This window comes from Motacilla alba, chromosome 27 (genome assembly GCF_015832195.1).
Source record: "Motacilla alba alba isolate MOTALB_02 chromosome 27, Motacilla_alba_V1.0_pri, whole genome shotgun sequence".
In the NCBI taxonomy this organism is placed as follows: domain Eukaryota; kingdom Metazoa; phylum Chordata; class Aves; order Passeriformes; family Motacillidae; genus Motacilla; species Motacilla alba.
In genome coordinates, this window is record NC_052042.1 from 1,240,711 (window position 1) to 1,261,601 (window position 20,891).

General features: G+C 55.7%; 1 protein-coding gene across 2 annotated transcripts; it reads left to right on the plus strand.

The window, feature by feature from the left end:
* PLEKHM1 (pleckstrin homology and RUN domain containing M1) lies at positions 1-20,864 on the plus strand. 2 transcript variants are annotated; one of them, XM_038163028.1, is made up of 14 exons: positions 1-66; positions 859-1,287; positions 1,805-1,962; positions 5,175-5,256; positions 6,721-6,968; positions 8,311-8,940; positions 10,124-10,448; positions 12,635-12,869; positions 13,256-14,161; positions 15,713-15,858; positions 15,998-16,191; positions 16,633-16,696; positions 17,099-17,256; positions 20,473-20,864. In XM_038163028.1, exons 4-14 carry the CDS (start codon positions 5,215-5,217, stop codon positions 20,594-20,596), a joined length of 3,072 nt encoding a protein of 1,023 aa, XP_038018956.1. In that variant the 5' UTR covers positions 1-66; positions 859-1,287; positions 1,805-1,962; positions 5,175-5,214; the 3' UTR covers positions 20,597-20,864. The 2 variants fall into 2 exon arrangements, with proteins under 2 accessions (XP_038018956.1, XP_038018957.1); XM_038163029.1 differs by having other exon boundaries at positions 12,638-12,869.
* The last annotated feature ends 27 nt before the right edge of the window (positions 20,865-20,891 follow it).

A 20,891-nucleotide genomic window follows, 5' to 3' on the forward strand; every position in this document is an offset into this window, starting at 1 on the left:
GCCAGGATGGGCGGGGCGTGCGCGCTCCCGGCACTTCCGGGTTTCCCGGCCGGAGCCACGGAGCCGGTGAGCCGTGGGGGGGCCGGGGGCACCGGGGCCTGAGGGGCCTGCTAGGAGGTGCGGGGCTCCGGGGGTGCGCGGGGATGAGGGCCGTGAGGTGCGGGGCTTGGGGGTGCGCGGGGATGAGGGCCGTGAGGTGCGGGGCTCCGGGGGTGCGTGGGGATGAGGGCCGTGAGGCGCGGGGCTCCGGGGGTGCGCGGGGATGAGGGCCGTGAGGCGCGGGGCTCCGGGGGTGCAGAGTGACGGGGTCTGTGGAGGGGTGCGAAGTGCTGGGCGCCCGTGGGCTGCGGGGCGCTGGGGTCAGCCGCGGTGCGGGCCTCGGGAGTCTGGCAGGGGGTGCAGGGCTGCAGGCGAGCGCTGCTCCCCCAGCTCCGCACGGCTGGTCAGGACATGGTCCCTCCGCAGCCGCCCCCGCAGCCCCCGGCTCGCCCGTGCCGGGCCCCGCACGCCTGGGCTGCCCAGCTAGCAGCCTCGGCCTCTCATTCGTCCTCTCCCTGTCTCCCGTGGGGGCACAGCGGGTCAGATATGCCTTTCCAAAGGGCCCCACTGGGGGTTGGTGTCTGGTCCTCAATTCACCCCCAGGAGCGCTGACACCCCAGATCGCTCGGCCTGTTCTTCCCACCTCCCAGAGATCCCAGCACCTGTGGGATCCTTACAGCTTTCCCTGTTTTATCAGGTGTTACATTCTCAATAAATCATGTTTTCTCACATCAGATGAGCAGTTGCAAACAAAGTCTGGGTAATTCTTGTGTAAAACACAGAGATTAAAAAGCCCTTTCCTCCCTGCCTTCCTCGCAGCGACCGCCGTCCCCTGCCAAGGGATGTGAGCCACCCACCCAGCCGGATGGCACCAGGAACATCCACAGGGAAACTCCAGCACTGGCAATCCAAAGCAACACAAAAACTGGGAATAGAAACCTGGGAACATCTTGCCTCAACACGCTGGGGCTTTCACAACCTGCTTGGCCCGTGCACGGTGGCTCCAGTGGCTGCAGTGCCACGGAAAACCAACCCCAGCTCTCCCTGCGGCTCCGGCAAATTGTAGCCTGGTGCAAGAGCAGGTATTAGGCTGAAGGAAATTCCTAGTTTGGAGTGTTTGGGAAGCACAGTGTCACTGCCCAGCCTGGGAGCTCAGTGGCTGCTCTTCCTCCCCCGGCTGCTCCTGGGCCCTGCAGGGCAGAAGCTGCACGGGTGCATCACAGGTGACGCTTGTCCAGCCACCACCAGGTTTGTCAGCTGTGACAAATAGGGACGAGGGTGGTGTGATGGTCCCATTCCTCACTCCATGCCTGTGTTCCTGCTGTGGGAATCACAGCACTGCTGTATCAGGCTGGACACAGGGAAGGAGCCAAAGTTGCACCATGAGGGTTCTGCTGGGGCTCTGTTCTGTCCTAGCCCTTGCCAAGCTGTTCCCAGGGGTTTTGTCTTCCAACCAGCCCATCCCCATGCCATGCCACTGGCTTTCCTGCTCCTGGGCTGTCTCTGGGCCCAGCTTGCACTCAGCTCTGTGTGGAAAGCAGGAGCTGTGTCAGAGGAGAGAAGTGTCCCCACAGCAGCCCTTGGACCCACTGTGCCATCAGAGCCCCCATGTCTCCAGGGCAGAGGGTGACTGGCACAGCACTCGTGCTTGGAAAATGACTGGCTCTGTGTCCAGACCTTGAGTCACCCTCACGCTGCCATCGTGGGCTGTTGTTTTCCATCCCAGAGCACAGGCAGTGACCTGCTGTTTATTTATAACTCGCAGGGCGTCGCTTCTTGGGAGACCGAGGAGCCAAGCTGTGGGACAGAGGCTCTGCTCTGCTGGTATGAACCTTGATTCCAGCTGTTCCCAAAGAATCTGGCTGGTTTGCAGCAGTTTGGGAAATCAGCAGCTCTGCCCTTGCACCGTGACTCTTCTCCTGGGTAGGTCGGGCTCCGTGCCTGAGGTTGTTCCTCACCTGTTTGCCTTTCCCTGTTTCACCCAGGGAGCCCCCGGGGTGGTGACTGCTGGGAAACCTGGTGGGCTTTGTCTGCTGTAGCTGTGCTTGTCTCTGTGTTTGCACATCCATCCCATCTTTTATTTTCCAAGATCACAAGGAACAGCCAGGGCTTTCCAGGATCTGTCTGGAAGTGCTCCAGAGCCCTCTAGGTCTTTCTAGACCCAGTGACCTGTTCTGATTTCCCTGTGTTTCACCTAAGATTTTGTTTGGTGAAATCCTCCTCAGAGCTGCTTCCTTGCACTCATTATTCAGGAAAATGCTGTCCCACAGAAGTGGTGCCATGTGGATTTGTGGCACTGGAATAAACTGGTTGGACTGGTCGTGGTGGGAGTGGAGAGTCCCGTGGTGAAGGTGGTGGGTTGTCCTCCTGAGCTTTCTCCTCCTGCAGGCTCTCGTCTCCTCCTGGGAGAAGTGATGTTGGCAAAGGGAGAGTGTTTTAGGGGAGTAACTCTCACTTTGTAAAACTTTTTAAAACTTAGGTTTGAAAAACCTCTGCTGTCACCTCTTTCACTGTAACCAGCTCAGGACTCCAGGGTGGTCCTGGAGCTGGAACACCTGTGCTGCCTCCCTGGGCATGAGAAATGCCACCCTGTGCCCCTCCTCAAGTCTCCCACCCTTGGGTCTCACCCTGAGGTCTCTCACCCTTGAGTCTTCTTCCACACCTGGGTCTCGTCTCACCTTGGATTTCGCACCCTTGACTCTCCCATCCTTGGGTCTCCCACCTTCGTTGTCCCGGGGAGATGTGCCTCTTGTCCTCAGGGTGTAGCAGGAGGTGGTGGGGAAAGGGGCAGAGGCTGCCCAGCTCTGAGGAGCTGGAGCCTCCCAGGTGGGGGGCAGAGGTGGGGGTGGCTCCCTGTGGTCCTTGTCAACCACTGCTGCCACTTCGGGGGGCCCCTCACTTCCCCAACTCCCCAGCAGCCCCTGAGCCAGTGGTTGACTTTCCTGTGCTCCCCCATTTCTGTGTTGCAACACAAGGAGAGGAAATCTTATGACAAGCCACAGCAAAAACAGTTTCATTTTCTCTGCAATCGTCTGTGAACCCTGGAAACATTGAGGATCTGTCCTGGGTTTGTCCCCAAGGAGTTCTTGTCCTACTGCTCTCAGCAGGGCCAGCTGCTGTGGTACCTGCACAGGATGCTCTGGGTCTGGCATGTTCCAAGTCTGGGATGTCTGGATTTGGGCTGCTCCAGACTTGAGCTACTCTAGGTTTGGGCCACTGCAGATTTGAGCCACTCTGGGTTTTAACTGCTCCTGATTTGGACAGTGCTGCCTTCAGGACTGGCTGTGGTCATGGAGGAGCTGCTCAGCAAACCGTGGTTCTTCTGCCCAGGCCTAGCAGGAGAGGGGCAGGTTGATGCTGTCGGCTCTGCTCAGAGAAGGCTCTGGGGATTTTGTGTTGGCTTGGAAATAAAATCTGACACATCAGTACCATTCCAAGCCTGTTGTCTGCCAGAGGCTGATCCAGCCCTGTGGCCAACATCCAGGCTCTCCTTCTCCATTTGGATAGCAAGTGATTCCAGCTTAAGGGAATAGTTTGATAGGACAAGGTGGAATGGTTTCACACTGACAGAGGAGAAGATTAGATGGGATATTATGAAGAAGTTCTTCTCTGTGAGGATGGTGAGTCCCTGGCACCAGAGCAGCTGTGGCTGCCTCTGGATCCCTGGAAGTGTCCAAGGCCAGATTGGACAGGGTTTGGAGCACTCTGGGATAGTGGAAGGTGTCCCTGCCCATGGCAGGTGGTGGAACTTGCTGGTCCTTAAGGTCCCTTCCAGCCCGAACCATTCTGGGATTCTATAAATAAATTCCTTCTCCAGCCTCTCATATCCTTAGGAAGCTGTGAGCAGTCACAGGTGCTGGAGCAGCTCTCGGACCCTCTTCATGCCAGGCCCTGCTGTGTCTGGTAAGGGATCCAGCTGTGCCATGGGTGTCCTTCTGACACCATGTCTTCTGCTCAGAGGCTCCAGGCACAGCTGGGTTTCACAGATGGCCCCGATGGAGGAGCAGGGCAGGAAGCCAAGAGTCAGAAGTCAAAGGTCCCTTGTTGTCTCTGCAGTGGCAGCTGACCTGGCCAGGCTGCCCACACTGTTCAGATTAGGTCTTTGCAGGGTTTTCCATATAAAGAGGACACTGGTGTTCTCTCTGTCTCCCACCAAAGTAGCAGAGCTGCCCTGGCACCCCCCAGCATGGGGAGATGCTGGGGTTCCTCTACCTCATGGAGAACCCAAAGCCTTCCAGTACTTAGAGGGGCTTTTTAAAAATGTGGAGAGGGACTTTACATGGGCAGACAGTGACAGGACATGGAAGAATGGGTTTAAACTAGAAACAGAGATTCAGACTGGCTGTTGGCAAGAAATTCCTCCTGTGAGGGTGGTGATGCCCTGGCACAGGATGCCCAGAGCAGCTCTGGCTGCTCCTGGATCCCTGGCAGTGCCCAAGGCCAGGTTGGATGGGGCTTGGAGCACCCTGGGATAGTGGAAGGTGTCCCTGCCATGGCAGGGAATGAAACTGGGTGGTCTTTAAGGTCCTTTCCATCCCAAACCATGCTGGCATTCCATGATTCTTTCCCATCTCCCCATACAGCTCAGTGCTGAGAGGGTCTGTTCCAGCTGGGTTTGGAGCAGCATCACTCCTCTGGCATGTGACAGAGAGCTGAACTGCTGTCACCTCTCCGCAGGTTCTGCTGGGCGGGTGACACCTCTTGTCCAGGCCACCAAATGCCACTCCCACCTGGATTTTGGGTGCCTTGTCCAGGCTTAGGCATTCCAGGTGACACAGGGACAAGGGGAGCAGTGCCTGGCCGTGCCTGTGGCACTGCTGGCCAGAGCTGCCTGGGGGCTACCTGAGGGCCCCTCACTGGGGTTCATTACTCCCTCCTGGTCTCTTGGCCGTGCTCCATTTTGCCTGAAACTCTCCTGGTCCCTGGGAAGTGTCCCCAGGCATTGTCCCTGGAATCACAGTACCTTTCCATGTCAGTCACTCCCAGCTCAGATCCCACAGTGTCCTGGCCATGAGCACCTGCAGAATGCCTCAGGGCAGGACCCATCCCTTATGGGTGGCACCAGGAGCCCTTCCCCTGGCAGGTGAGTGGGATGGAACCCCTGTGTGCTCAGCCATGCCCTCCTTGTCCCACAGGTGACATGTGAAGGCAGCGTGGGGAGCAGCAGCAGCAGAGATGCATTCCAGCCACCTCGAGGACCCCAAGGAAGCCATCCAGGTGAGCCAGAGCCCTCAGTGCTCCCCAGACAGCTCCCAGTAGAGCTCCAGGCACTGCTGGGGACAGGTAGGACTTGTGGGTGCTGCCAGATGGGATTAGGATGGTTTATGCTGGGGTTGGAAAGGGATCCTTGATGGTTTGTCCGAGTTGGGGGATTTAAGGAAATAAGGGGTTAAATCACACCTTGGCCTTTGCAAGACCTCATGTGGGGCAGGGAAGGTGCTCAGCTCTGGTACCTGGGTGAAGGAGTGTTGTCCCCCTCAGTTTGGGGTCTCTTCACCCAACTTCAGGAGTCTAAACACATTCAACAAGAAAAGTCTAACATCAGCGGTTAAACCCAAGTGTTTTATTCCTCCCATGGATGAATCCGTGCACTCTTTATTCTTCTCAGCCTTCAGTGCTCCTTGCATGGAGCAGCAGACCTGGGGGTCAGCTGAAAAAGCTGGAAAACAGCACCCCAAATAAGGGACACACTCCCCTGGCTGTTGTCCTTGAGCTACAGCTGCTGGGAATCTTATTTAGATGCTGAAAAAATATCCCAGGCTGGAAATTTAATATGGGTTTGTGCAGCCAACCCAGGCTGGAGTCAAAGTGTGCAGAGCCCTGCTCAGGGAACATTCAGCATTTGCTGAGAATGCTGCGTGGTGCTGAAACATGGATTGTTTGGTTGGAATTTGAGGAGGAATTTGTGGCGTTTTCCAAGCGCCTGCTGGGAAACAAAACCTTGATTTAAAATAAGATTGGCTGAGATATCCAGGCTCAGCTGCTTTAGAAAAAATCTTCTCTACTGCCATGAAATTGTTAAATTCACCCGACTTGCTGGTTTTGACTGGTGGAAGAGGAAGTAAAGCTCCTGGAAGGCAAAATTCCCACATCCCAGAACCCACTGAGTCTCTCTGAGGACAGCAGCTGAACCCCGATGTCCTTCCAAACCCTGGTGTTTTGAGGCCTGTCCCCTGAGTGTTTTGTTTATCCAGCACAGCCAGTGAGGTCGATGGCTTTGATTTCTGCTGGCGGGCCCGTGTCACATGTCACATGCTGCTTGGGCTGACCTGCACGAGTTCAAGGGATCCATTCCCTCCTCTGAGTTTCTCCTTTCTCACCCACACTTAATCCTCGTGTTTAACCCCGAGAGAGCGCCTGGAAAGAACCAATTCCTTTTTCCCCATCCCCTTAAGCCAGTTCCTGTCTGTGGGGGAAGCACCACATACTCTAAAGGCAGCCCCAGTTCTGCAACACCATCTAAAATTGCATAAATTATTATTTTTATAACAAAATAAGCCAGATGACAGGAATGTGAGTCCCCAGCTGGACCGGTTCAGCCGCTCCAAAGAGTGAGGATGAGGCAGGAGTCACGTGGTGCTTCACTGTGGATAAGCCTTACTGTTTTTTGAGCTCTTATACATTAAATCCTTCCTAATAGTTTCACTTTTATAATCCAAACCTGCACCTCCTGCCTTGCAGCTGATCAAGAAGCAACTGGTGAATGCCATCAAGGCTCTGCAGAAGCAGTACGTGAGCTCGGACGCCGTGGTCACCAGCGATGACGGCAACGCCAACACTCTCTGCAGTGCCCTGGAAGCTGTGTTTGTGCACGGCCTGAAGGCAAAGCACATCAAGGCAGAGAGTGGGGGGAAAGGGAAGAAATCAGGGGGTCGGGGCCCCCTTCCCCAGCCAGTCTTTTGGGGCCTGCTGAAAAGCATCACGCATCGGTGAGTGGCTCTTGCTGCTGGCAGGGATTCACGTGCTCAAGTTTATCCCTTCTTTTGGTGCTGTCAGATTCAGGGAATGAGGAGAATGGCTCGATGGACAGATATGTCTCTCCCCATCTGTGTGCTCAGTTCCCTCAGCTGCAGGGAAGCATGCTTTCAGGGGCTTTGGGGGGCTGCCCAGGAGATGGAAGTAGCAGTGAAGCCCCTGTGCTGCCAAGAGAGGCTGAGCCCCCACATCCCTGCTCAGCATGTGCTGGGGGTGAGCTGATGTCCCAAAAAAGTTGAGGATTGAAACTGAAGGCACACCCCTTTCTTATTTATTCCTGGGTGCCAGGCTGGATTTCTGGGTCCAGTGTAACCCCCCCAGTGACCACACTAGTCTCCAGCAGTGGCTGCTTATGCACAACACAGGGATCTGGGCTCTCTCCTGGCCTGGATCTGCTGGGACTGGTTGGCCCTGTTTCCTCATGTCCCAGCCAGCCTTTAAGGAGGTCTCTCCTGAGTGATCACTGTTTACTGGGTTTTTCTAAGCCACTCCCTAAGTCAAGTTCACACACAGTAAATAACAGCCCACACACAAATTGTTCTGAAAGCCTCATCCAGCTCCATCACTGACTCCTGAATTATGAAAGAGCAGATGAAAATAACTCTTTCACATGCTAGGGGGGATATTTTTGTGCCCTTTGAAGTTTTTTTCTTCTGTCTTGAGAGACAGATTAGGAAAGAACTCTTACAAAACCTTTGCTCTGGTTTTTGGGGTGTGTGAGTGAGCTGGGAGCAGGGAGGATCAGGGAGCATGGTGTCGCTGTTGGATTTTAGGGAAGAGCAGCTGAATTCAGGAGTTTGGGATTACTTGAGCTCAACCCCAGCCAGGTTGGTTTTTTGGGCCTGCCACAACACTTTTCACTGTGTTTTGACTGCTTTTAAATTTGAAGTGAGAATTTAGACACATGGTTGTCACCAAAGAAGATCCAGTCAGCACAAACCCCACAAATACACAAGGACAGCAGGAGTTCTCTGCATCATTCAGATCATTCAGTGCAAGCAGTGGGGGGAGATGCCTCCAGTCAGAGAGGATGGTCAGCCAGAGGCACCGCAGGGCTGCCTGGGGTCCTTAGCAACGTATTTAGTTGGAGCCATTCAGGAGCCATCTCCCTCCTTGGAAAACCACACTTTCCATGAAGGAGAGAGATTTTCCACAGCCGGTTTTATCCTAACTCCTGAACTCCCTGTAGCAGAGCAGGTTGGGCAGTGTCTGATGAAAGCTCTGGCCCTCCTGCACCCCAGAATAGACCAAAAAGAGCCACTCACTCCTGTTCTGTTCTTTTTCCTACTTTCCCAGGAATATTGTCGCGGAGCTGGAGCAGCTGATGTTTATCAACACGGACGTGGGGCGCTGCCGGGCCTGGCTGCGGCTGGCGCTCAATGACGGCCTCATGGAGTGTTACCTGAAGCTGCTGCTGCAGGACCGGGCCCGGCTGCACGAGTACTACCAAGCCCCAGCTGTGCTCCTGGATGCCGAGGAGTGCGAGTTTCTCCTCTGCTACTTGCAGGGTTTATCCTCCTTAACCTTTGAGCTCTCCTACAAGTCGGCAGTTCTGAATGAGTGGACCATCACCCCGCTGTCCCTGTCGGGTCTGTGTCCCGTGTCCGAGCTGCTGGAGCCCCTCACGTCCTCTGAACCCCGCAGGAAAGCATCGCTGGGCTCCATCTCCCAGTCCTCGGGGTCAGATGAGATCGAGATCCAAGCCCCTGTCCTGCCCATCGGCAAAGCCAGCAGCAAGATCAAGCTCACGTCGTCCTCGCTGAGCCTGAACACCACGAGCTCGTCCCAGCTCTCGTCCAGCCTGGGCTCTGACAGCCTCCCCCCAGCACCGTGTGCCCGCAGCCCTGAGCGCGGCGAGGAGCCACTCTCCTGCGACTCCGACCTGGGCACAGCCACCGCCGAGGACCTGGACAGGTCCCTGCAGGAGTGAGTCTCTCCCCACATCTCCTCTCCAAAGGGATTTTTGACCCTCTCTGGGCTCTTGTTATTTTCTCTCTCTAGGCAGGAAGCCTTTCTCTCTGTTTGCCTTTAACAAGCTCTTTTTCCCTTCTGGAAGGAGCTTTTGTTCTTTGCACGAACTGCTCAGCACGGCTTGTTGAGACCCTGCTGCCTCTGCAGATGAGCTCATAGTCACTGAAGTGTGTGTGTGTCCTCTTTACTAGGGCAGCAGTGTCAGAAAAATGCTGCTCCCTGGTTTCAGGAATGTCACATCTTCCTGGAGTACGCTGAGGGATGCTCCAGGGCTTTCCACAGGGGGAAAGAAATTAGTTTGGTCACAGGGAAGGGTTGTAATTTGCAGCTTCAGCAAATCATTCAGAGAGGGATGTTGTTGGTTTGTTGTCCTTGTGATTTATCCCTGCCAAGCATCCAGCACAAAGATTTCCAGGGTTATATAAGCTCTGAGTAATCTGTAAATATTTTGCCTGTCACCTCTAGAGTGTGACTCTGAGGGAGCCGAGCCTCAGGGTGATGCCTCCTCCCAGTGTTCAGGAAGAGTTGGAGCTGCAGACTGTGCTTCCCCATCTATAAAAGCATCATTCCCTACTTCTAGGATTTTGCATCTTCCAGTGATCCTGGAAGAGCCTGCCTTGATTGGATAAAACTCATGATGGAGACGCTCCTTTGAGTTTTAATCTTGGACTGGTTTAATTCTGGGGCTGGCAGCAGAGTGGGACCACGGGAACAGCCAGTCCTCTGGCCAGGCTCCACTGTTAATTGCTCATTAATGAAAACAGTTGGAATTTGGCATATGGTCCAAGGCTGGATTCATGTGCAGGAGCTGTACATGGGGCTGGGGCTGTGGGGAGCACCCAGTGCTGTCCCTCCATCCACCAAATTAAACCCCATTCATGGTTGTAATTGGAAAATGCTCCTTTCGCAGGCAGGGTCCTGCTCCATGCTATGGGGCTGGCACTGCTCTGTGGGGCACAAATCTCACATTTTTCTGTTGGCATCACTGAGATTTTCCAGCCACACCGTGCTGCCATCCCACAGAGGCCAGCAGTGACACTGAACCCTTTTTGCATAGTTGCAACTTGCAATAACAGGGTGGGGGTTTGTAGGTTGGGTTATTGAGCTGCCTTCAAACCGGTCACTTTTCCATTTCAAGGGTGCTGTCCGAGTTCAGCAAGGCCAGGCCCAGCCCTGACGCCCCAGAGGGACGGCTGCTCCCCAGCGTGCTGGGCTGCTCCCCCCGGCCATCCCCGGGCCTCCTGGCACCGTCCCACGGAGCGCAGCAGGAGCCTCCCCCCAGCAGGAGCATCTCTGCTGGGACAGCAGCCCCCGGCCACGGGGACGGAGATGGCGGCAGTGCCTCCGGAGCTCCGGCCCCTCGGGAGGGTCCGGGCAGAGCAAACAGCAGTGGCAGCGAGGGGAGCCAGGCTGTGCGCAGCCCCACGGCCCAGCACCTGCTCTCTCCCCTGCTGGGGTGTCCGGTAGGTGCTACAGCTCCCTCCCTTCCCATCTCCTTGGGTTTGTATCCTGTGGTCAAAGGAAATAAAACTGGGGACAGCTCAAATAGGCACTGCTTTTCTAGGATCAGGAAATCCCAGAATGGTTTGGGTTGGAAGGGACGTAAAGTTCATCCAGTTCCACCCCCTGCCATGAGCAGGAACATCTTCTGCTAGACCAGGTTGCTCCAAACCCTGTCCAACCGGGCCCTGGACACTTCCATGGATAGATTTCTCCAAACTCCCATCTTCCACGCTGCTCCCACTTGGTTATCAGTGATGATTCCCACCCCATGGAGCTGTGGCCATGCAGCTGGCTCAGGAGAAACTGGATCAAAGTCTGTGTTCCCTGGTGAAAGAGGCACCAAAGCTTTTGAAGCCCTGCCTGGCCTGTCAGTCATCCCTCTCCAGGAGCAGCTGCTGCAGGAAGTTTTGGGTTTGTTAGGAATATCTGGAGAGGGGTGAGCTCTTGGACAAATCTGGCCGTGGGCTGTGTGCAAGTGATAAAACAGCCCCAGAGTCAAGGTTCTCATGGGGACTTTTCTTCATTTATGGGCCACGTAAGAGGAGGGAAAAGGGTTGACTGGACAGGAAACAAACTGGTTTCCCAGTGGGAAAATCCTGCTGCAGCACATCTGTTCCCAGAGTGGGATGGCATTCCCGGGTGTTGGTCTTGAGCAGCAGCGGATTTCCCCTGCTGCCACTGGGAGCTGATCTACATCCACTGGCCTCTGCTTGTAGGAAACTCTTTGAACAGCCCTGTCCTAATTCCTTACTGACTGTTCCATCCTGGTTCCCATTGTTTCCATGCTGGTTCCCATCCTTTCCATGCTGGTGAGGGTAGGATGTACTTCACACCCCCAGGACTATTTCTCCTTTTGCTCCCTGCTCCTCTCGGTTCCCTCCCGCTTATCCCGTTTCCGCTGCTTCCTCGTGGCCCGGAGCCAGTTTGACCTAATCTATGTATAACATACTGTGTCAACAGGAAATTCCCCCTGCTCTCCATGACTCATGGAGCAACCTGCATTCCTGCCCCAGGAGTAATCCAGGAGCTGCCACCCGTGATCCTCCCTGCAGGGTGGTGACAGCTCTTCTGCTGTCACTTTGGTTGTTATTCAAAATAAAAGGCTCTTGGGAGGCTGCAGAGTGGAGTTGAAAGGACATTCCTGTTGGGATGCAGCACGGGAAGGGTCTAGGAATGTTGCTCCCTTGTGCCAAGGCACTGAGCTGGGTTGTTTTTTCCTCCTGGCGTTTGCTCAGGGACCTTGTCCCAGAACCTTGCTCCTTTCAGGAGGAATTTCTTCACTGAAAGGGTGGTCAGGCTTTGGAAAGGGGTGCCCAGGGTGGAGTCCCCATCCCTGGAGGTGTCCAAGGAATGCCTGGACATGACACCCAGTGCCCTGGTCTGGCTGCCACGGTGGTGATTTGGCACGGGTGGGACTCAAAGGGCTTTTCTCCCTTAATGATTCTGGGATTCTTGCAGCCAGAAGAGCTCCTGGAGAAGCTACAGCCACATTTTTTTCAGCTCATGGATCTCATCCCCTCCTGGGACATGCAGACAGAGGCTTCTTTTGCTTTCCCTGCCTTATTTTTCCCCTGCACAGCCCGGGCCCCTGTAGCATCCTCTTGTGAGCAGTAGGTCTCTGTTTCACCCTGGACATCTCTGTGCCTCTCCCCATCTCTGTTCTTCCTGGTGGTGCTGCTCCAGCTCGTGCCCTTCCATGGCAGGGCTGGAATTTCACCCCCATCAGTAAAACTCCATGGACCTGTGGTCACTGCAGGGAATGTGCTCTCCTTCCACAGTGATTTTATGGGCAGAGAATAGATGGATTTTGGGCTTCATTATCCCACCAGAATACAATCCCTGTATTTTCCAGCTACTGACACAGTTCCATGGATCGTTCTCTGACTGGAGAGAGCAGGGGAGCCATTCACCTGGGAATATCTAGCAGAAAATCAGTCATGGAGTGGTTTGGGGAGGAAGGGACCTTAAAACTCATCTCATTCCTAACCTCCTGCCATGAGCAGGGACACCTTCTATTAAATCCACACAGCAGTGCCTGGGATTTGGGCTGCACAGGAGCAGCCCCTGAGGAGGGGTTGCTGAGGATATGTGTGTTAGAGGGGCACAGGGCGTTTGATGAGCTTAATAATATTTCATTTTTTAACAGAAGAGCTGGATCTCAGAAGATGATTTCTACAGACCTTCCCCAGGAGAGAGCAGCAGGAGCATGGCTGACACCAACGGCTTCGGGCCAGAGGGGGACAGCGAGGGGCCAGCCCCGGGGCTCATCAGTGCTCTGGACTTGGAGAGGCTCTCAGTGCCATCCTCGGACACTGGGAAGCCCAAAATGTCCCCGGAGCGGGAGCAGAAGGGCTTCAGCGTGGTGCACCGCAGACAGATGGGTACGTGCCACCTCCTGCTGCCCTCGTGCTCGGGGGCTGCTCCGTGTGGGGATGGGCTGGCTGGTGGGAGCTACAGAAGGCAGTGGAGCAGCTTCCCAAGGCATTGCTGAGCCCAGGGAAGCTCTGGTGGGAAGCATTTTAGTGGGAGTCTGTCCACCCCGTGGGACACCTTTTCTTTATACCACTTGTTCCTAGCCTCAAAACCCAAATGCAGGTGGACAGTGATGGAAACCAAGGTCCCATCAGCTCCTGCCCCAGTCCACCATGTACCAGCACTGGCTCTCACCCCTGCCACGCCTCTGGGTGCTTGCTTTGAGCCCCTCTTGGCTTTCCTCTCCCCACTAGCTTCCCCTCTGTCACTCAGACTGAGCCGTCTCTTGCCCCAGGTCTTTCCAACCCTTTCCGCGGGCTGCTGAAGCTGGGCAGCCTGGAACGGCGAGGAGCCATGGGGATTTGGAAGGAGTTTTCCTGCGAGCTGTCCCCGCTGGAGCTGCGGCTCTTCCTGGACCACGAGGAGCAGATCTGCGTGGAGACCTTCTCCCTGCTGCGCTGCGAGTCCCTGGCGCTGACCCACTCAGACGGCCGCTTCGAGCTGGTGTTCCTGGGCAAAAAGCTCTTCCTCCGAGCCCCTTCCCAGGATGAGGCTGAGGACTGGCTGGACAGGATCCGCGAGGCGCTGCGCAAGTGCCGGCCTCAGCTGGAGGAGGAGGACTGGGAGACTCTGGAGTGTTCCGAGGATGGAGGCGAAGCCCAGCCCATCCAGGGCGATTCCAGTGCTCTCCAGTACAGTGATGTGCCTGGCAACAGCTTGGACTGGAGTGCAGCTCCAGAAGCAGAGCTGGATGCGATCAAAGAGGCTGTTCTGTACATGGACGTGGACAAAACCTGGGTCCCATTTATTTTTTCCCTGTCTCTAGAAACTCTGAAGTGCTTTAAAATCAGAAACAATGACAAAATTTTAAGCAACAGTTACGGCATAGAGACCATCCAGGACATCCTTCCAGACACGAGCCTGGGGGGACCCTCCTTCTTCAAGGTGATCACCTCCAAGGCTGTGCTGAAGCTGCAGGCTGAGAACGCAGAGGAGGCGGCCTCATGGCGGGAGCTGGTCCGAGAGGTGCTCATGTCCTACCTGGAAGGTGCCGAGGAGGCGCTGACCCTGGGGGGCAGCTTGGATGGGCACTCCCAGGTGGTCCTGAAGAACATCGTGAAGGAAAACGGCTTCTTGTTGCAGTACCTGGTGGCCATCCCCATGGAGAAGGGCCTGGACTCGCAGAGCTTCATCTGTGCAGGTGCAAATCATGGAATGGTTTGGATTGGAAGGACCCTAAAGCCCCCCTAGTCCCACCCCCTGCCATGGAGAGGGGCACCTTCCACTATCACGGGGTGCTCCAAGCTCTGTCCAAGCTGATCTTGGGCATCCCCAGGGATGGGGCAGCTGCAGCTCCTCTGTTTTCCCAGGAATCCCAGCAGCACAAGATCTCCTTGGTGGGGCTTCATGTCCCAGTCAGGGGCACCTTTGGTGTCCTGTGGGTACAGGGTGAGCTCCCCATGCTAAGCCCCCATCCCACCCCAGCCCAGTCCAACTGGGATATTACTGGGCTCCCATTTAAGATGCTTTTTGGTACAGACAGTGGGAAGCTGTAGTTGAAGCAACCTTAGGTAGATCAGGAAGCTCAGGACTCTTTTCCAGGGCATTTTGAGGCCCCAGCCTGTGGGGAAAGTGCAATCTGGAGCAGTTTTTCCAGTAAGGCAGAACAGGAGCGGGGATTGCCATGGGTGTGACAGGCTGATTTTGCAAAACAATCATTTATCCTTCCCCTGACGCCTCTCAGCACACAGGGAGATTCTGGTGGCACCTTCGATGACCTCCACAGGAGCTGTAATTTGCACTTTACCTTGCTAAGTTAATTAAATTTCAGATTTCTCTCCTGCTTCAATTATATTTCTTGTACCCTCCAGCAGATTGGGATTTTTCTCTTAATCTGTCTCCTTTTTCTATATTTTTTTCTGGTCTATTTGGTCTCTGCCTTCCCTTCCAGGCTCTGTCCTGCATCTTCCACCTCCCCACAGCTGGAAGCCACAAGCCAAAAAGACAAATTCCCAGTTTTTCTGTGTAGGTTTTTTTAGGGATCTGCCTGCCCTGCTTTTACCCTCCTCCCAGCCTGACACTCAATGTGTTCCCTTCCATCTCAGAGTAATGAGCAATAAAGGCTGGTTTTTCTTATTAATTCAGAAAGCAACATGTGATCTCCATGAATATTTCTGGGGGATGAGCTCCAGCTATTCCAGAGCGCAGTGGATGGGGGTAGGGAAGCCAGGATGGGTTCTCCACTGCTATAATAAAGGTGGTTTTGGGTTAATCCATCCTGATCTCATCCCTTGCAGGTGAGGTTTTGGTACCCTGTGACAGCAGCAGAGAAGAAAAGGGCTGAGTGAAGGCAAAATAGTGCAAAGCTACTGGTGGAGGTGATGGGACAGCAAGTGGGATTTAGGTTCTTCCCTAAACCACTGGGATGTTGGCAGAATTCACTTTTCCTTAAAAAAAAAAAACACCCAAACAATTGAACCAACTGATGGATAAAAGGGGGTTCACAGATAGTTCAGCCTCCCTTTCATGGAGAAAAAGTGAAGCAGCAACTCTTGAACCATCATAGGCCTAAATCCATGAGGAGGGGGCTGGAGGCCTTGCACTGAACATCCTGCAGGTGCTTCAGTTGGTTTCTGCCCTTTCCCAAAACTTTATTGCTCAATTCCACGCTGCCAAAGGTTCTTCCCCCGTCCAGCAGTGGTGGGCAGAGCCTGTGGGCAGCACAGTCCCCTCTCACCCCCTGCTCCCGCAGGCTGCTCCCGGCAGATCGGCTTCTCCTTCGCCAGGCCCAAGCTCTGCGCCTTCTCGGGGCTCTACTACTGCGACAGCTGCCACCGGGACGAGGAGAGCGTGATCCCCTCCCGCCTCATCCACAACTGGGATCTGACCAAACGGGGGGTGAGTTCTGCTCTGCATCTGCTTCCTGCGCGTCCATCTGGGCATTCCCTGGGCCGGGAGTGCCCAACCCAAACCTCCCTCCGAGCTCTGGGGCTGCTCCGTGCTCTGTGTCCACCTGTCCCCTCTCTCTGTGCCCCAGGTGTGCAAGCAGGCCCTGAAGTTCCTCACGCAGATCCGAAACCAGCCGCTGATCGACCTGAGGCTGGTCAACGAGAGCCTCTACGAGCACGTGGAGAGGATGGGGCGGATCCTGCGCAGCCGGGAGCAGCTGAAGCTCCTGGGGGATTATCTCATCATGTGCCGCAGCGGTGCCCTGAAGGAGCTCAGCAAGCGGTGAGGTCCCTCCTGGAGTGACATTCCCCTCTCTGGGCACCCTGGTGGTCTCCTGGTCCCCCTCCTCACTCACCATGGGAGCAGGGAGTGGTGCTACCAAGGCTCAGGCTGGTTTTTCCCTCCATATCATCTGCTCTAAGGAGTTATCCATCTGTTGGCTGGGTCAGCACAATGAGCTGTGACTCAGGAAACACCTTCCTGGCTGAGGAGCTTCTGGCTGGGCAGGAAACACCTGGCAAAATAGATGAGATATTTATTTTCTTTTTTCCCCCCCTTTGAAATGCTCTCACATGATTTCCAGTGGCAGGATTTGGGATGTGAAAATGAGCTCTGCAGTGATTCACTTTAAAAGGCTGCTTCATCCAGGTTGTTCCTTGCTCCAAAGCTCCTGTAGGTGTGGTGGAGACCATCTACCCCCTTCTTCTCTGTGCTTCTTTGCAGGCTTGATCACAGGCATTACCTCCTGGAGTGTCCCCACAAATACAGCGTGGCTGATCTGAGGCAGGTGAGAGTTGTGTATGGTCATAGAATCACAGAATGGTTTGGGTTGGAAGGGACCTTCAAGACTACCCAGACCCACCCTCTGCCATCCAGTTCCACCTTCCACTAAACCAGACTGCTCCTAGCCCCCTGGCCCACTTGTTGGCGTTTTCCAGGTGAAAACCAGTGCCTGTGGGAATGCCACATGCTGCTCCTTCAGCAGGAGATTCCCAGCAGTTGGGTTTTTCTGTGATTCCCAAGCCAGGAGCCCCATTCTGGCAGGCTGTGGGTGCTGCTCTCAGCAGTCCCGGGTCCCATTGCACCCCAGGCTTGTAGGCTGGGGGTTGTTTTGGAGGACAGCCCTGCCTTCAGGTGGAGCCCAAAGGCTGGGTGTGACACAGCAAACACTGACCCCTGTGTCCCCCAGATCGCTGAGGGCACGTTCGAGACCTTCCTGCAGTCGCTGCTGCAGTTCGCGTCCCACCACGTGTACAGCTGCGACCTGTGCACCCAGCGCGGCTTCATCTGCCAGATCTGCAACAGCAGCGACATCATCTTCCCCTTCGAGTTCGACACTACCACCAGGTGAGTGAGCCACCCGTCCTGCTGCAGCCAGGGCACCCAGGGGCACAGCCTGCCTTCCGCCAGGAGCCCCGGCCAGCCCCTGAGTTCTGGTCACAGACCCCACTTGCAAGGTGCATGGGGGAACTGGAAATGGCTCTGAGGTGGTTCTGCACCCTCGTGATGCTTGCAACCTTGTGGTTCCCATGTGCTCAACCATGGGAATCATATTGTGGTGCCCATGTCCTCGTGGCAGCCACATGTGCCCATGTCCTCATGGAAGCCCTGTCCTCGTGGTGCCCACGTCCTCATGGGAGCCATGTCCTTGTGGTTCCCCCATCCTTGTGGGACTCATCCTCACATGCCCACATCTTCATGCTCATGCCCTCATGGAACCCATCAGCTCCAGGGTGCTCCAAACCAAATCCGGGCTGTTTGGGGCAGGAGCAGACTGTCCTCACAGAGCCAAGATGTCACCAAGAGAGGTGGCTTTGCAGACTGAAGATGCAAGAGCCACCGGCACCTTGCTGTCAGCCTGCAAAGGCCTTGCTGGGTGCTAGGGCAGCCAAGGGGCTGGAGGGAGGAGGAGGAGGAGGAAGATTCTGCATTTCCCTGTCTTGCTTACCTGGCCACTGCCTCTCCCACTCAGCGTCGGTCTGACCCCTTGCAGGGGCTGCAGGAGGGAAGGGGAAGCAGCAGTGGGACTGTCCTACATCCCTCTACCGCCATGGAAGGAAGGAAGGACACAAGGACACATATTTCATAGAATGCCAAAATGGTTTGGGTTGGAGGGACCTTAAAGCCCATCCAGTGCCACCCCCTGCCATGGGCAGGGACACCACCAAGCTGGCTTTCTTCCAGGGGTGGGGCAGCCACAGGTGCTCTGGGAGCAGGTAGATGGGGGGGCAGCACTGTGGGATGTTCCCAGCAGGAGAGGGGTGATACTGGCTCTCACTGGGGTTTTCCCCTGCCCACAGAGCTTCTTTTCCTCACAGGCAAAGGGATCTGTCCTGCAGTGGGGTCAGCTGTGGGTCAGGGTGCAGCAGCTGGACAGAAGTTGGAATCTAGGATGGTGCTAGAGGGGAGCTCTTATCCCCATCACCATCAGGGTTTGCTAAAGAAGTCAAACTCTTCCAGCCCAGGAGCCTGCTCCACTGCAGATGGAGAGATCCACATCTCCATGGTTATGTCATAGAATTGTGGAATCATTCAGGTTGGAAAAGCCCTGTAAGATCATCGAGTCCAGTTCCCCCAGCACTGCCAAGGCCACCACTGACCCATGTCCTCAGGTGCCACATCCACACGGCTTTTAAATCCCTGCAGGCATGGTGACTCCACCACTTGCCTGGGCAACCTCTGACAGAGTTGGACACCTGTTTCAGTGAAGAAATTTTCCATAATATCCGACCTAAACCTCCCCTGAGGCAACTGGAGTCCATTTACTCTTGTGCTGTCTTAGCCTGTTTGGCACTGAGCGCAGACCTGGCAGAGAGATTTCACAGGCTCCTCATGGGCTGCGTGGTCTCACTTTGCCTGGCAATCCCTAAAAGTGAGCATCAACACCCAGAACCTGCAGAAAACACCACGGATACCCAGATCTGTGGGTGCTCCGTGTGTTCCGGGGCTGCGAGTACTTCCATGGAGGAGGAGCAGCGCCGCTCGCTCCCCTCCCTGCCGCAGGGACAGAACTGAGCTCATTATCGAGGACAACAACATCCCCAGGGGACTGATTTTTCCCTAGAAAAAGAGCAGCCAGGCTCTGGAAAGTGCTGGCACGCAGGGCTGAGCTGGCTGGCAGCCGGCCGGAGGTCTCGTGTCTCGTGGAGCCGAGCTCTGAAGTTTGTTGACGTCTTTCTTTCTCACTCTGACGGAGGAGGTTGTGCAGCAGGAAAGCAGCTCAGCCGACATCCTCGCGGAGCTGAATGTGGCTTCCTGCCCCTCTGCCCGCCCCAGGCTGCCGGGTCACACTGGCACTCGCTGCAGGATGTGTCTGTAATGCCTCAAACAATGACCCCGCCGGCTCAGGACCCTCTCCTGCTCCGGCAGCTCGGGGGGAGCTAGAGGCAGGAGATGCCAATTCTCGCTCGGAAGCACACCGGGTAAAACCCAGCTTCCCAAATCCCCCAGCCTGGGGAGCAGCTGCCACCGCTGTGGATCCGGAGAGGCCACGTGGAAGTGTGTTCCACCGGGGGAATGGGTATTTTCCATCCCAAATCCCCTGTCCATGCACAAGCCTTTCCCTGTCCCTTAGGGTTTGCAGCTCTTCTCCAGAGCAGGATTTTGCCCTAGCTGAGATGCTGTGGTCCCTTTCCTGGCACTGCTGGGTGTTTCTCTGCCTCTGTCCCACGCATCTTTTGGGGAATTAAGGTGTTTCAGTCTGTTCACACATGGATTGTTCACCAGGTATTTGCACAGTGAAGGTAAATCCGGCTGCCCCGCTGGCATGTGGCTGAGCCACATTTTACTGCCATTGAGGATCTGGGGATCACAACCCAAAAATTGACCTCAGCCCTCGTAGCAGGGATGTTTCTGCTGGTGACTGAGCAGTGAAACCCCTGCCTGAGTTAGGGTCCTTTGCAGGGTGTGACATTCCTGCCAGATCAGGGAGCTCTGACACCTCCATGGAGCCACCTGCTCAAGGGCAGTTCCCTCCTGGCTGCCTGTCCCTTCCCTGCAGCTCCGCTGTCCCCACACTCTCCCTGCCACATGCAGGTCCTGCTGTCAGGGTGGGCTCTCCCACCCCAGCCATGGCAAGCAGAGGGTCCCCAACAGCAATGCTGTCACAGGGGTTGGTGTCATGAGATTGGTGTCAAGGGATCAGTGAAACAAGGGTGGGTGTCCGGGGCTTGGTGTCACAGGATTCGTTGTGCAGTGGGTGTTGTCACACCCTCGAACTGCACTCGGTGCTGGGAGAGCAGGGCACAAACCTCAGCTCAAACCTCACTCCTGTCTCTCTCACACATTGGCAGCGCCCACCACGCTCCTTCCGGCCCAACTTACAGCTGCTGGGGCACATGAGGAGCTGCTGGGGCAGATGAGGAGCTGCTGGGGCAGATGTTCCACTTGAGCAGCTGCTGCTCCTGCACTCAAGGCTCCTCCTAAGCCATGGCTGGGGCTCTGATCAGCGAGTGCTCAAAATACACCAGGACAGGGAAGTGTCCCCTGGTTCAGTGGGGGAAGTTTGCTCTTTGTTCTGACGTTCCCAACACAGTGGGTTTCGTTTTTTCCTTCTGTTTCCAGGTGCAGTGAATGCAAAACTGTCTTCCACCGGGACTGCCACGCCCAGGCCCCGGCGTGCCCGCGCTGCGAGCGGCGGCAGCGATACCAGCGGCAGCTGGAGGCCAGCACAGAGCCCAGCCTGTAGCCTGGCACTTACCTCGACACTGCCCTGGGAACGGGGATGGCAGGGGGACAGAGCAGAGCCCCCCTGCCTGAGAGCCCGTCCTGCACCTGGCCCTGCCCTGGGGACAGGGACAATGTGGGGTGGGTGCTCCTGCCCTGCAGAGTGACCTTCTGCCCACCCGGGGCTAAAGAAAGGGGCTGGAAGAATCCCTCCCCCTTCACACTCACCGGGTGCTGTTCCTGTCACCCTCCTGGTGCCAATGTCCCCTTCCAGTGGAACCCAGCGGCTCTTCAGGGTGTCATCCTGAATTCCAATC

What these genes read in the sequence shown, in the direction of transcription:
- PLEKHM1 (XM_038163028.1), top strand. Translation starts at nt 5,215, where the DNA reads ATGCATTCCAGCCACCTCGAGGACCCCAAGGAAGCCATCCAG. An exon ending in CTGGACAGGTCCCTGCAGGA is followed by an intron (nt 8,941 to 10,123) that starts GTGAGTCTCTCC and finishes TTCCATTTCAAG; the next exon opens with GGTGCTGTCCGAGTTCAGCA. An exon ending in CTGAAGGAGCTCAGCAAGCG is followed by an intron (nt 16,192 to 16,632) that starts GTGAGGTCCCTC and finishes GCTTCTTTGCAG; the next exon opens with GCTTGATCACAGGCATTACC.